Source organism: Schistocerca gregaria, chromosome 2, assembly GCF_023897955.1.
Source record: "Schistocerca gregaria isolate iqSchGreg1 chromosome 2, iqSchGreg1.2, whole genome shotgun sequence".
NCBI classification, from domain to species: Eukaryota; Metazoa; Arthropoda; class Insecta; order Orthoptera; family Acrididae; genus Schistocerca; species Schistocerca gregaria.
Genome location: NC_064921.1, coordinates 121,960,418 through 121,976,558, shown reverse-complemented (window position 1 = coordinate 121,976,558; position 16,141 = coordinate 121,960,418). Strand labels below are relative to the sequence as shown.

At 37.6% G+C, this 16,141-nt stretch overlaps 1 protein-coding gene across 1 annotated transcript in view; it reads left to right on the top strand.

Annotated features, from left to right (window-relative positions):
* LOC126336485 (dynein axonemal heavy chain 7) overlaps nt 1-16,141 on the top strand; it is a 978,012-nt gene that overhangs the window by 448,974 nt on the left and 512,897 nt on the right. The window contains exons 21-23 of the mRNA XM_050000228.1: nt 3,066-3,231; nt 4,128-4,273; nt 4,370-4,618. Of these exons, the coding sequence (XP_049856185.1) occupies nt 3,066-3,231; nt 4,128-4,273; nt 4,370-4,618 (561 nt within the window). The remainder of the gene's footprint in view (nt 1-3,065; nt 3,232-4,127; nt 4,274-4,369; nt 4,619-16,141) is intronic.

Genomic DNA, 16,141 nt, shown 5'->3' with positions numbered 1-16,141 from the left:
TGTGAACATTTTTCTTCATGTCTTTTTCTTTCTTCATGTTTAACCAGACTTTGTTTGTGTGGCAGCATCCTCCAAGTTGACATCTCTGCATTGAACATTTCAAGCCACAAATTACCATGGACAGCTCCCAGAAGTCACTGCTGTCACTAGTGAGCCATGCAAGCACACATGCACTGTGCGCCCAGCCAGACATAGATGACACCATGTGCTGCCACCTAATCACAACTGACTGGCCTGCTGCCATGGGACTTGGACTGACATCAACACAAGAATGCAAGACACAAACATTTGCTGGATGCAGACATATTGCTTCCACTTTTCAGCTACAGAGCTCTGTTTTCAAATGGGGATCTATGTGGTAGCTGTACCACAGAATCATGTAGACAACCGTGTACTAGCAATTGCCCCCGAGCGCAGATTTTATTGTTAGACCAAACTTTGGCAACTTTATAGTGCCCATGACTGAAGAAGAAACAAATGGGAAAACCAGTGCGAGTTAAACCCCCGTGCCTTGTGGACATTTATGTTGATATCAGATTCTGTCATCCATGCACTGTGTGAGTCGAGTACAAAGCGTGCACTCCATCAATGTGGTGACAAAATTGGAACAGGTGCCAATTGTTTGCTCTGTCCTATCATGTCTGCAAATTAAGTGGTGCCCCAAGAGATGAGAGGTAATTTGTGCATTCAAATGGACTCACTTCCTATGTCTCTCTGCAGCTGCAAAGCCATACTATGCACTGAACTGGTGAGGAGTGTGCACCATCTGGGATCAGCAGTCGAGCTATTTATCGCAGTCATGTGGACATTTCAGACAGTATTTCTGCAAGTTTTTTTGGCACCAACTGTTGTCAGTAAATGTAATATTATGTAATCATTTGTTTGATCAGTTACTGTCACCTCAGCCTACACTCTGAACTTAGTGCAAGGGTGCAGCAGTAAAAGCTCGCTCTCCAAAGGATGGACTTGAAAGCAGTAAAAAACATACATGTCCTGCTTCAGATTGTGTGACTAAAGGGATTAAATTCTTCCCCTACATCTTCTTTGTTTTGGTTATATCTTTAATTTTCACTCCATTCTTACTGTTTTATGTTTACAAATTTGTCTCTGTGTTATATGTGAATGATCTCTTACTTATTTTATTCACTGTGTGAACTTACCGCATTTACTACATTGATGTTTAAATCAAGATTTGTGCTTCACTGAAATAATTTGATTTGTATTTGTTTTGGTGCATGTTAATGCTAGGAGGTACACTATTCTGTGAACAGTGAGGACTATTTGGCTCTTTACTTAAATATATGATTGAAATGATTTTTTGGTATGATTAATGATGAGTTATGAATAGTCAGGTAGTTTTGGAACCAAAACACTTTGTCTTTGTCTAGCAGTTGCATTTCAGTTAATATTGTTGTAATGATGAGCATTTAACCTTGGTCAGAAGGATTTTCTGTGTCTATAAATGCCAACATTGTACTAAGAAGTAGTCAGCTGGACTGCATGTATTTTAAGTTTTAGTCTTCATTTAGATAAGCAGTCTACATTCTACAGTCAGGCTGTAGATGTCTAATTTGCAATAGTGTATTCTTCCTGAAGAGGCTATGATGTGTATGTTCCTCCATATTCTTTTCAGCAATATATTTTGTACAGGGGTAATGATTATGTATTCCTTTGCCCAACAAATTATAGGCACTATTTTCAGTTGCCATAGGTTACACTTTTATGTATTTGCATTGTGTGTTCCTTGGAAATGAAAGGCTGTATCCAGTCTGCTTTGCTATATAGGTTTTTTCCATGATGCCACTTTTCATGATTTCAGTTTTTTGAGTGTTTTTGTTGCTAAACTTAGAACCTGCAACCCTTCTCTCTGTGGGATGTATTGTGTTTACTTTTTGTATCAACCTTTCATGAAATATCTTATTATTGAACAGCAGATGTAATTTATTCCCTGTTTTCTCCATTACATTGACACATGAACAAATAGAAACATGAGTAATGCTCATTTTGCAGCTGGTGCACAGAAACAGGTACCAGTAACTACCAGAGAGTTTGAAATAGTCTGGAAAGTTATAAACAGTAAATATGTGGGAAGCCTTTTGTAATTTGATGACTTTATATACATTAAGTCTTATGGGATCTTGGGATTTCTCACTTGGCTGTCTGACATAAATGCTGTCTTGGCATAATTTATGAGACCATTTATAACTACCATTTAATTACTGAAATTATGTTCATTAATTAAATGCTCAACTTGTTCTGTGTTTATTGGCCTTTTTAAACTTTTATGCAGATGAACTGTACAAACTATAGTTGAAACAGAGTGGAGTTCTTCCAGCATAATATAGAATCATTTCTTTTAAGTTAAGACACTTTTCACAAATAAACATGCTATTCTGTTTATTTATTATTTATTTATTGCAGAAAAATTGAAATAAGTTATGGCAGTGATACATCAGAGTAGCATTACTTACATGTTAACCAGGTCATGTGTTTTAATCAGTGTTCACTGCTCCAAAGCTCATGTCAACTGACAAGAACAGTGACAGATTGAGCAAAAAAGTTTATGAGCAAGTTTTTGTGGATGGTCTTGTATGTGTCAAGAAATCATAATACAGGTTTCCTATTGAGATATTGGACAGAATCTCCAAGAACATCAAATTGGTTAATGTATTCATCAGGCATTACATGATCAGCACATAGTCATATTTACAAACTAATTTGTGACATGAATATAAAATGACTTGTTCAAAATCATTACAATTTATCATGCAAATGAACCCTGGAACATGAAATTAAGTATTAACATTTATATTGTATCAAGTTACTTAATTACACAGTCACATAACAATAGTAATAGCAAATGAATGTTTCAAATGTGGCATTAAAAGCTTTTACTAAAGACTATGTATTTCTTCAAATTCAGTATTGAAGAACTTCTAAGTGTGTCTTGACAACAGTCATCTCAGAATGAGCATCATGTGCTTACTTAGGACAGAAAAGCCAAAATAAAATATGGACTGACAGCAAATCAATAAAATTTATAATTATTCCTTTTTAAATTTCAGGCATTGTTTCGATCTGTAGCAATGATGGTTCCAGATTATGCTTTGATTTCTGAAATTGTTCTGTATTCCTTTGGCTTTGTAAGTGCACGGCCTCTGGCAGTTAAAATTGTGGCAACCTACAGGCTTTGTTCAGAGCAACTGTCATCTCAGCATCATTATGATTATGGTATGTATCTTGTGACTCTCATTCTATTGCAGTGTAATTTAAACATAGAAATTCAAATCCAAACCATGAAGATAAAAAGCACCCATTACCAACAGTCGACATTCCACACTCTTAAACTACTTCTCAGAGACATTTTTATAGCAGTTAAATGTAAATAAATGCTGTAGCTAAACATCAATAAATGCTGTAGTATAGAAATTTGATTTATATAACTCACAGTATGACTAGTATTGCTAGTTTTCATATTGATGAGAAACAGAAAGTTGAGTTTGTTTACAAACCATATTTTTGCACTAGAAATCAGATTTTTTTTAAAATTTATGTGTGATAAGGTATATTGGATTACTTATAGACTGCAGAGAATGAAGAGAGAGAGTGTCAGATTCAGAAACGAGGCCCCATCAGTCTCAACATAGGTCTTACTACAGATATTTAATTAGGGTTGTGATATTTTGGTCAAATATTGTGGGCCATCAGACCGACCACATGTTTTTCTGTATTTCCCAAAGCTTCCTTTTATCAAGGTAGCCAGTGCTGTGGAATTCAGTGCCATTTGACATTATTTACATAGTTGAATTTGTGGCTTTGATCCAGGTGTGTCAAAATGGAGAGTAAAAATGTGGTTCTTCACAAATGAGCCTTACAACTGCTTTTTGGAGATTATAAGCTTGAAATTAACCTTTTATACAAATAGAAATTCCTAAACTGTTTTGTTCTGTCTTATATTTCCGGACTGCTGTTGTTAACACGTGACACAACTAAGTTATTTTTCAGATGTGTCGTTAAGTCTACAGTGTAATTTCATTTTTGTATTAAATTTGTTTCATGTATGTGTTAAAATTGCTACTATGTATTTTGTTGAGATGAAAGTGAAAATATAAAATACGTGTTCTTAGGGATGCGAGCAGTGAAATCTGTGTTAACTGCAGCTGGAAATTTAAAACTAAAATATCCACAAGAATCAGAAGACATTCTAATGCTACGATCAATCAAGGATGTTAATTTGCCTAAGTTTCTTACACATGATCTTCCTTTATTCCAGGTATATAGTATTGTTTATGAATTAACTGTTGATACATTTCTAATTTATTGTTTTAAAATACTGGAAATAAATGATGAAGCAAAAATAAATTTTCAGGGCATTACTTCAGATTTATTTCCTGGTGTAGAACTTCCAACACCAGATTACACAATTTTAAACAGAGAAGTTGAGACAGCTTGTGAAACACACAACATACAGTGCACAGAACCTTTTCTTGAAAAGGTGCAGCAAATATATGAAATGATGATAGTACGACATGGTTTCATGATAGTTGGTCTCCCATTTGGTGGGAAAACTACAGCTTACCGCATGTTAGCTGCTGGTCTAGCACTGATTGAGGAAAAGGTAAGATAGTCAAGTCATAACAAATAAATCAGTAAGAAAATAATTTCTTGGTGCATGTGAAAACACTATAAGAGTATGGAAGCTATGTAATGGTAGAGTGTAAACAAACACCATTCAGGGGGAGAGAAATGAAGTGAGGATGAAGCCCTCTCACCCTCTCAGAAGGCTGCCATCCAGTGTCTTGAGTTCTGCGGTTATGAAAAGCAGAAATGATAAAATGGTCATAGGAATTACTGATCTCTTTTGGTGTTTATTTATTTATTTATTTATTTCATGTTCTGGTGATCCATGTTGTGAATACATCACAGGATATGGAACGTGTCAGTTTTACAAACTTTTTATGGTATTTTGTAAGTATTGCTATTATTCATGTTAAAATTATATGGCTTAGATTAACATTACAAATTAAAATCACAAAAAAATAAATGTTACAAAGTTAAGTATTACAGACTCTATACACGTACATACAGAAAATATACTACTGAAAACTTAAGATGTTTACAAGTAATAGATATACAGGATCACAAATGAAGAGTGGGAAATGTATCTGAGACTTATCCGTACAGGTACTAGGGTACTATTCATTGTGGTTCAGGAACTCTTCTATAGTATAAAATAACCCTTGCAATAGGAACTGCCTTAAGCTTTTCTTAAACGAGAACTCATCATCTACTAAACACTTAATTTGTGAAGGGAGGGCATTAAAAATCTTACAACCATTGAAGTGGACCCCCTTCTGTACCTTACTCAGGTTTGCATGCTCATAGTGGACATCATCTTTTCTTATAGTATCATGATTATGAATAAACATTATTAGGTTTGAAGAGGGGCTTTTTTTCCTTATGAAACACATCAAGGAGAATATATATTGTGCAATGGATGTGAAGATTTGAAGTTCTTTAAAAAGATTTCTGCATGTGGCTCTAGGGTGGGCTCCACTCATGATTCATAATGGCTCTTTTCTGTGCAGATAGCACTTTCCTAGCAAGTGGCTGATTTCCCTGGAATATGATTCCATATGCCATAATGGCATGAAAATAACCGTAATAAGCTGATTTACTGGTTTCCGTATTTCTGTAAGAGCAGATAATGCGTAAAGCATAAGTTGCTGAATTCAGCCTTTTGCAGAGATCCAAGATGTGGTTTGACCAGTTTAGTTTGCTATCTATATGTAAGCCAAGGTACTTTGTACTATCGACCTTAGCTATCTGCATGTCACCTAGTTTTTGTTCTTGTTCATCTTCTTTAGAGACTGTCTGAAACTGAACATAGTTTGTTTTACTGTGATTAATAGAAAGACCATTTGCATTAAACCAGTTCACAATATCACTAAAAACCTTATTAGCTGTCACCTCAAGTTCATCCACTGAGTTATCAACCAGTAGCGTAGTGTCATCAGCAAAGATGGTGAATTTACAAAAATCTGTACATAGAGGAAGATCATTAATAAAAATAATAAAAAGCAGGGGGCGCAGAATGGAGCCTTGAGGCACTCCACAGGTGATTGTTCCCCATTCCGATGATGCTGAAACACCTTCTTGACTATCCAGTACAACTTTCTGTTTTCTGTTTGCTGCCCCACTTATGCCTAGATATGAAGCTTTATGCAAAAGTATTTGGTGTCTGACACAGTCAAACGCTTTTGAGAGGTCACAAAATATTCCAACTATTTTCATCTTTTTGTTGATGGACTCCAAAACATTGGCAGCAAATGCAAATATTGCATCTTCTGTTGATAATCCCTTCTGAAATCCAAACTGACTTTTACTGATGATCTTATATTCAATGAGGTGATTAACAATCCTGGCATGCATTAGTTTCTCTAAAACCTTAGAAAAACTCGTCAGTAGTGAGATTGGCCGATAGTTAGCAGTATCTGCCTTATCTCCCTTTTTATACAGAGGTTTCACAACTGCATACTTAAGTCTTTCGGGCACTATTCCTTGCATAAGTGATGCATCAAAAATGTGGCAAAGGATTCTACTTAAGTGGCTGCATCTCATTAGGGGCATGCTTAGTCTCTTCACTCATTTGAAACTATGAAAATAAAACAACAAGGAACATTCAACACATAGCAAAGCAGAGTACATAAAGCAAACAATTGTTTGATGAGGGTGGCAGAGTTCAAAACACTCTTCCCTAAAACTGAAATTCTGAGGTTGGTAATGATATATATATGGTAGTTCAGTCCCAGCATCTACCAACATACTAAGAAACTATAGTTCAAAACATATCCCCCCTCCCACCCCCGCCCCACCTCCCAACCTAAAAATACCATGATAAAGTGTCCACATAACACTTCTGAGAGAAGAAAGTATTAGCAAGTAAAAATAAACTATTATGTGCTTTCTTCTTTTTATATTAAAAGAAATTTAGTTTAGTTACAGTTAAGGTAGTTTATGGTCTTTTTCAGTTTTATAATATATAAAAGAGATTAGTTACAGTGAAGGTAGTTTATGGTCTATTTCAGTTTTATAATATATAAAAGAGATTTGAAAATTCAATTTATATTTTATGGTCTGTATCAGTTTTATAACATATGAAGGATACTGAAAATACAGTTCAGATTTTAACTTTTGAGATGTGTTCAGACAAGTGTAATTACAAATGTTCTGAAGTACTGTTGACTTGTGACAGTTGGATAAGAGAAACTAGGGCTCATATGAGGGCATATAGATGGCTGTTTTCCCTTGCTGCATTTGCAAGGGAACAGGAAAGGGAATGGCTAGTAGTGGTACAAAGTACCATGTGCCATACACCATGTGATGGCTTGTGGAATATGTTTGGAAATGAAGGTGTGACATATTTGCTGTTGCGTGACTGGCAGATTGAATGGTGTCAGCTATTTTCTATTAAGGTGTATACTAGTTAACACATTGCTACATTAGATGTCTTTATTGCTGTATACAAGAATAGGATGCAACATATTTCCTGCCGTAAATCTAAATTGCACATTGCTGTAAAAGTAGAAACATTTTTGAGAATTTCAAGGAACAAAATTTCAAAAGGTAAGAACAAAATCATAGGAAAAGTTAATTTTAGTATGGTATTTGGATCTGATGCAAACAAAAAGACAGTAAGATCAGGAGAAACCAGTGAAAGATTTGAAACAGTTACCAAGTTCTTCAACCAAAATGAACTGTAAATTACTAATATGCTGTTTAAAGTCTCTCTTACACAAAGATGTGAGGCCCATAATAATTGTTTTGTCTGATTGTAATTTTCAAATGGCAGTAATACTGCATCTCACCAACCAGGTTTAACCAAGAAGGGAAAATTATAAGAACATGCTGAAAAGTAATGACTCGGAAATTTTTTACATGAAAACTCTTAAACCCTTTTAAATAAAACAAACATTATTAACATTCTACATCTTTATTCTTAGTGTCTATATATTTCTCAACATAGCTGATCTGGCAATGAACATGTTTCTTCCAACAAGACATAAGTTTTTTGATATTAACAGAATAGAATGTTTCACTTTGCTGATAGGGCCACAACCTCAGCTCTGCTAGGACTGTTTCATCATTATCAGAGCTAATTCCTTGAAGGTGTTATTTGTTTTGAAGACAGATGAAAATTGGATGGAGACAAGTCGAGACTGTATGGAAGATGATCGATGACAGTGAACCCAAGGTGTCAGATTGTTGCAGATCCAGCAGTTCTTGTGTATGGTCTGGCATTTTAATGTTGAGTGAGAGGGTGCTCCGTGTGTGGATGAACTCTTCAAATTCGAAACTCAACTAAAGTGCACGGTTTCTCACATACCAACATTGTTACATTACACACTGCCATAACTACAATTTGGAGCCCTCTAGTGCTAGAAGTCTGCAAATATGTGGTCATGAACAATAAAGAAATAGAATGTTAATAATGTTTCTTTTCTTTAAAAAACATTTTAAGAGTTTTCACATAAAAAATTCAAAGCCACTACTTTCAGCATGCCCTTATACAGTTTCGTAAGATCATAATTGGGCACTCAGTCATACTGTTCAGTGACAGTTTACTTGATGAATGTTGACAATTGGTCCCCAGGATACACAGTAGATGACAAATTTAATTTTTGCTGAAAATATTCATTCAATACTACAGGTCAAGTTTTGTTTGCAAAGTATTCTACGTCTAAATCTACATGGATATCTGCAAATCACAGTTAATTGCCAGGCAATGGTAGCCCAGAGATTTTGTAACTAATATCTGGAAACAAAATGATTTATCTTGGGTACAGAGAATTTCACTTAATGCAGGTAACCAGCTATAATCCAGGTTATGAAGATGCAGTATGAGTAACATTGCAGAATTCTTAAACTGGCAACAAATAACCAGTTTCCTGATTACAGTAGCAATGAGACAAGTCACATTACATATTAAATTCAGTTCATTGGCCAATAACTTCAATGAATCTGAAAAACAGATATCCATTACACCTACATGACAAGGCATTGTCTGCTTGAACAGAATATATGAATTTTGCAAAAATAACTGTAAAAGAGACCAAAAAAATATTTAACCAGTTTTCTAACAATAGCAATTTATCAGTGTACTTTGGCCTCCTAAATTCACTACAGAGACAGCAATGTTATATGACCTCACAAGCTCAGTTTTGGCAGTTCTGGAAGAATTAAACAAGAGAAATTGTGATGTTAATGTTTTCTGTGATCAGTCCAACTTATTTGATTGTGTGAATCACATTACTATGCTGGGGTGTCTAACAGGTGAAATCATATCCTAACAGTATAAAATGAAGGGCTACATTAACATATGATACCATAGAAATAAGTTTATATTGTAGTGTAGAAACAATAAATATGGTGTCCACAAGTTTTGGGTCTTGACCTACATGAATTATTAACTCAGAAGAATGGAGTACTCTTCAGAACAAATGATACTGTATTTGCTGATGACACAATAATACATTCTGCTGAGTATGACACTTGTCAAAATGTTGTTGTATCTCAACATGCACCTGCCTGTAGAACCAAGATATTTTCATCAAATTAACCAAATGATGATGATCTTGCAAAAACTCATGTCATGTGCTTCTAAGTGAATAAAAGTGAGTTAAAGGTACCAGAAGCACAGATCAGTAGCCATGAAGCTCCATGTTTGAAGTTCCTTGACATTGAAATTGATAATAAAGTGAGGTGGCTCCATTTTGTATATATGTTAACCAAAATGCTCAGTTTTGCATGTTTTTCACTTAGACCTGTAGACAGGCTTCCCTACATAATTTTCATGATTTCCTGTTTATATTCTCAAACAAAAATCTATAACAGGTTAACCCTATAACAAGTTTATTGGCAGACATCAACTAGGAAACTGAAAATTATCAGATATTCAAAATTAAAGAGGAAGAATAACTTACTATCCTCTCCTACAATTTACTAGAATATTTGGACTCATCTTCACTCTGCTCATGTAATTATACCAAAACAGCAAATTAAGTTGACTGCCCAGATTGGAGGATAATTTCCATCATACTGTAAGATGATGATACACCCTTTAACAATAAAAAGAAAAACAATGTTGCAGGACAGGTTGTTCAATGTACTGGAAGAGAACTGTTTGAGTTTAGGACTTCTTCAGGAGCAAGAGAAGGAATGAATAACTGACTGATAAAGCCTTGTAACATTAGCCATCTTGTTGTGCAGGTATTGTAAACAAATAAAACAAGCAGAAAATACAGCTGTTATTTTTCCTTAAAGCATGTTGTTCAACTGTATGGTTGAATGATGATGATATCCTCTTGAATAAAATATTCTGGAGGTAAACATAGTCTTCCATTTGGATCTCAGTGCAAGGACTAGTTAGGAGAAAATTGTTATCAGGAAGAACCGCTAGCATTCTATTGGTTAGAGCTGAAATGTTAGATTGCCTAATTGGTTAGACAGGTTAGTGAATTTAAAAAGGAAATTGAAAACTCAGCAATATAAGGAAAATACTGATTGCTACTTACCATATAGGTGACATGTTTAAGTCACTGACAGGCACAATGAAAAAGACACTTACATGTTAGCTCTTGCCCAAAGCCATCACCAGAAAAGGAAACATTCATTCACCAAAGCAAGTCCACCTCATGCACACATTACCACCGTCTCTAGGTGCCTGAACCAAAATGCGATTGTTACATGGAACGGAAGTAGCAGTGTGGAGGGGGCGAGGAAGGGATAGCAGGGTATGGGTGGATGGAGAGAAAATCACTTTCTGCCAGGGTGTGTAAGGACCAAACGGCCAACTGGCACAGTGTCAGGAGGCTGTGGGACAGGGTAGTTGGGAGGGGGGGGGGGGGGGAGGGGGAGTGATAAAGAAGAGGGGGAAGCAGAAAGACAGGTGGGTGCACTGGCAGAGACTGACACACAAAGAGGGTGGCGGAACAAGAATAAGGAGGCTGTGGGAACTGTTGGATGGAGGGTGTGGGGACAGTAGATTACCATAGGTTGAGGCCAGGATAATTTCAGGAGTGGAGAATGTGTTGTAAGGATAGCTCCCGTCTGTGCAGTTCAGAAAAGCTGTGATGTAGGGGAGGATCCATACGGCTTGGATAGTGAAATTGTTGTGTCCTCATCACCACTGTAGAGTCTTGTACCATAGGAATCAAGGGAGAGGATGTTGTCTGGTGGCTGGTATCCTCTTTCTACAATGCAACAGCTCACATGTTTTAACAGGGTTCTTTATTTACATACAGGAAGCTACTTATGTTTAAGAGAGTCCACATGTTGTAGTACAAGCTCTTCTGTAATAGTTCACATTAGTCTCACTGCTGGTGAAGAACAAGTCCTGCTATGCAATGAATGACAGACAACAAACTGGAGTGCGAGTTGATGCACCAGTGACTGAGCTAGTGACTGAGCGACTGTGCCAGTAACTGAGACTGTGACTGAGACAGACCTCTGATCTAGATACTTACAGTCAAGAGGGCATTGGCGGCGTGTTACTTGCAAGTCTGTCTTTGGTCTCTCTCCTGATATGCTTGATCCAGTGCCTACTACCAATCTTCTTGCTACATCTTTGCTGACCAGTGTACTGGTGACAACTTACACCAGCACAGAAATAGTCACTGGATAGGTAGGAGGTACATTTTGTGGAAATTACTGAAGTATAGTGGCAGGAGGAGGAGGACTTCTGGTCGAGTGAGTACAGGACTCTAAATGCAAATTCAATTAGGGGAAATGCAGGAGTAGGACTAATAATGAATAAAAAAAATAAAAAAAGAAGAGGCACTCCGTCTTCAGGCCACAAGTGGCCCATCGGGACCATCCGACAACCGTGCCATCCTCAGCTGAGGATGCGGATAGGAGGGGCTTGTGGTTAGCACACCTCTCTCCTGGTCGTTATGATGGTTTTCTTTGACCGGAGCCACTAGTATTCGGTCGAGTAGCTCCTCAGTTGGCATCACGTGGCTGAGTGCACCCCAAAAAATGGCAACAGCACATGGCAGTTCGGATGGTCACCCATCCAAGTGCTGGCCACACCTGACAGCACTTAACTTTGGTGATCTGACAGGAACCGGTGTATCCACTGCGGCAAGGCCGTTGACCAATAAAAAAAAAGAAGCATCTGTATTAATATTAAGACCACAGATGGAAAGCTGTACTAAGCAAAGAGGCTGAAACCTGGAAGGAATATATAGAACAAAGAGAACTCAGAGTCAAAGTATAAAAAGGAAAGAAGAAGTAGATGAAGAATAGATGTGAGATGTGATGCTGCAAGAATAATTTAACCAGAGCACTGAAAGATCTGAGTTGAAATAAGGCCCAATGAGTAGATGGTATTCCCACAGAATTACTGAGATCCTCTGGAAAGCCAGCCATGACAAAACTATTCCACCTGTTGTACAGGGTATATGAAACAGGCAAAATACCATCAGACTTCATTAACAATGTAATAATTCCAATTTCAAAAAAGGTAAGTATTGACAGATGTGAATAGTTTAATTACCTAAGGGTGTTAATGTCCATATAGATTTGCACCTGTGACCCAAATAATAAAAAAAGTAATTTCTTCAAACAAAATCAGTCCAATTCATAAGAGTAGGTCCCATAAGGAAACCATGGCCATATGTTTTGCAACAAGTATTGCACACAATAAGTAATATAGTGGAACAAATATTCCATAAAATATGTGATGATGTTGCTCTTCAAAAAAAAGCAGTCATGTCTTACCTCTGTTGGACAACACACTGCCAATCAGGTAGATTATAAGTAAAAATTATGTTAAATTAAGATCTTTATTAGTTGTTGTCTAAAGCAAAGCAAACTCTGTCAGAAACAGAAACTGCAGCTAAAAATAAAATTATTTAATAAATAAGGAAAGAATTTCTATACCAGCGCAACCTAACCAAATACTCCTTATAGACTTCAGTGCCAATTACGCTTGCTATCACAAGTAGCACAAATCTGTAGCAGTTTTGGACAGCTGATCAGGTTTGTGAAGGTCTTTTTCTATCTGAGGCAGTATGTAGCTTTACAAATGGTAGGAACTTAGAATTCTTGCCAGTGTTAGATAAAGATAAGCAATATTTATTGAGTGAATTTACAGAAAAATATGCCTGTAATAGTAATTATTTGTGTTTATTGTTATCTACATCTACATCTACATGACTACTCTGCAATTCACATTTAAGTGCTTGGCAGAGGGTTCATCGAACCACAATCATACTATCTCTCTACTATTCCACTCCCGAACAGCGAGTGGGAAAAACGAACACCTAAACCTTTCTGTTCGAGCTCTGATTTCTCTTATTTTATTTTGATGATCATTCCTACCTATGTAGGTTGGGCTCAACAAAATATTTTCGCATTCGGAAGAGAAAGTTGGTGACTGAAACTTCGTAAGAAGGTCTCGCCGCGACGAAAAACGTCTATGCTGTAATGACCTCCATTCCAACTCGTGTATCATATCTGCCACACTCTCTCCCCTATAACGTGATAATACAAAACGAGCTGCCCTTTTTTGCACCCTTTCGATGTCCTCCGTCAATCCCACCTGGTAAGGATCCCACACCGCGCAGCAATATTCTAACAGAGGACGAACGAGTGTAGTGTAAGCTGTCTCTTTAGTGGACTTGTTGCATCTGCTAAGTGTCCTGCCAATGAAACGCAACCTTTGGCTTGCCTTCCTGACAATATTATCTATGTGGTCCTTCCAACTGAAGTTGTTCGTAATTTTAACACCCGTGTACTTAGTTGAAATGACAGCCTTGAGAATTGTACTATTTATCGAGTAATCGAATTCCAACGGATTTCTTTTGGAACTCATGTGGATCATCTCACACTTTTCGTTATTTAGCGTCAACTGCCACCTGACACACACCATACAGCAATCTTTTCTAAATCGCTTTGCAGCTGATACTGGTCTTCGGATGACCTTACTAGACGGCAAATTACAGCATCATCTGCGAACAGTCTAAGAGAACTGCTCTGCCAAATGCTGCTGGCAAGTGGGGTGCACTCACCCCTTGTGAGGCACATTGAGGAGCTACTTGATTCAGAAGTAGCTGTTCTGGTCACAAAAACTGACAACAACTGGAAGAACAGCCTGCTGACCACACATCCCTCCACATCGGCATCCAGTGATGCCCGTAGGCTGTGAATGACATGGCGGTCAGTCAGCACTGTTAGAGTCTTCCAAGACTTTTTGGACAGAGAGAGAGAGAGAGAGAGAGAGAGAGAGAGAGAGAGAGAGAGAGAGAGAGAGAGAGAGAGACAATTGTTATTTAGTTTATCTGTGCCTTTTCTGGCTATCTATAGAATTTTTTGAAACACAATCTGCCATTGAAACAGAAACTGATGAAGTGAGGCTCACCCTTTTTGTTGGGAAACCTGCTGTTTCCTATGTCAAGAGGAGATAAGTGTGAAAGGGTAGGATTCTACTGATCATTGCAGTTGACATAAGTGGCAAATAATGGTTTTCCATAGTGAAATGGCAGTAAGGAAGGGAAGGCACCATGTGCACTCATCAAGCACATGGGCTTCATTCAGCATGTTGAAGAGGCAATTTCAGTGGCCATTGAGGGGACTGAATACCACCAACCGTCAATTGTGGTACACTTAGGAAAAAGCTGTGCCTTTCGTGTGGGCTCCAAAGTCATACATGGGTCATTCCAGTGACTGGCAGAGAAGTTAGAGAAGACCAGCCTTCCACATGGATTTTCAAAGAAGCTCTCAATTAGCAGCATTTTCCCCCAAAACTGTTTGTGGCCCCTGTGGTTATTGTCAAATAGAAGGTTTGAACCAGAGGCTTTGAAGGTTCTGTAACAACTGCGACTTTCTAGACTTGTACTGTGGGGTTGAGAACTACTTGGTCCCTCTAGATGGGACAGTGTTTACAGTATGGATAACAATATCTGTGGGAGATGCAGACGTGTCACTAAAAGATCCAAGGAAAACCTGCCTTCAGGTAAGATTATTAAAATCCTTGTAATTAACTGCTGAAACATTTCCAACTAAGTGCCAGAGTTTGAAGTGCTCCTAAGAACATTGGAGCTCGCATAATGTTGTATAGAAGCTGGTTAAAATGATGTATTGACTACAGAGAGATTTTTGCGCATATTACTTGTGTGTCCTTAGGGTAGGCTACTGGTAAGTGGAGGTGGTGAATTTGTCACAATACATTTAAATCTATACTCTGCAAATCATCACAAGGTGCCTGGCATAAGTTATGTCCCATTGTGCCCATTGTACAAATTATTAGAGTTTCTTCCCATTCCATTTGTGTATGGAGTGCAGGAAGAATGACTCTGTGAATGCTTCTGTGTGTGCAGTAATTATTCTAATCTTATCATTATGATCCTTATGTGAGTAAAATGTAGGGTATTGTAGTTAAGTCCTAGAGGTACCATTTACAACTGGTTCTTAAAGCTTTGTTAATAAACTTTCTTGAGATAGTTTACATCTATCTTCAAGAGTCTTCCAATTCAGTTCCTTCAGTATGTCTGTGACACCCTCCCACAGATTAAACAAACCTGTAATTGTTCATGCAAGCCTTCTCTGTATATGTTTAATTTTGTGGTTGGCAGGAGAGCCAACATCGTGTTACTAGAGGAGGCCGACAGGCACGCGTTTTAGCTCACGCAGGCTGGCGTGAGGTCTGGAACAGGACAAGGAAATTAGAATTTAGAAAAAAGGACATAGCTGGTGGAATACTTAAGTTTAATACATTAATGACGAACGTCACTCTTGACGGTACATAGTTCACAATATCAATAGTAACTGATAATGGCACCTTGCTAGGTTGTAGCAAATGACATAGCTGAAGGCTATGCTAAACTATCTTCTCGGCAAATGAGAATGTAAGTAGGCAGTGAACCATAGCTAGAAAAGTCGGCTGTACAACTGTGGCAAGTGCTAGGAAGTCTCTCTAGACCTGCCGTGTGGCAGCGTTCAGTCTGCAATCACTGATAGTGGCGACACGCGGGTCCGACGTATACTACCGGACCGCGGCCGATTTAAAGGCTACCACCTAGCAAGTGTGGTGTCTGGCAGTGACACCGCATTTAAAGTCTCCAGTTAGTGCTATTTGGCA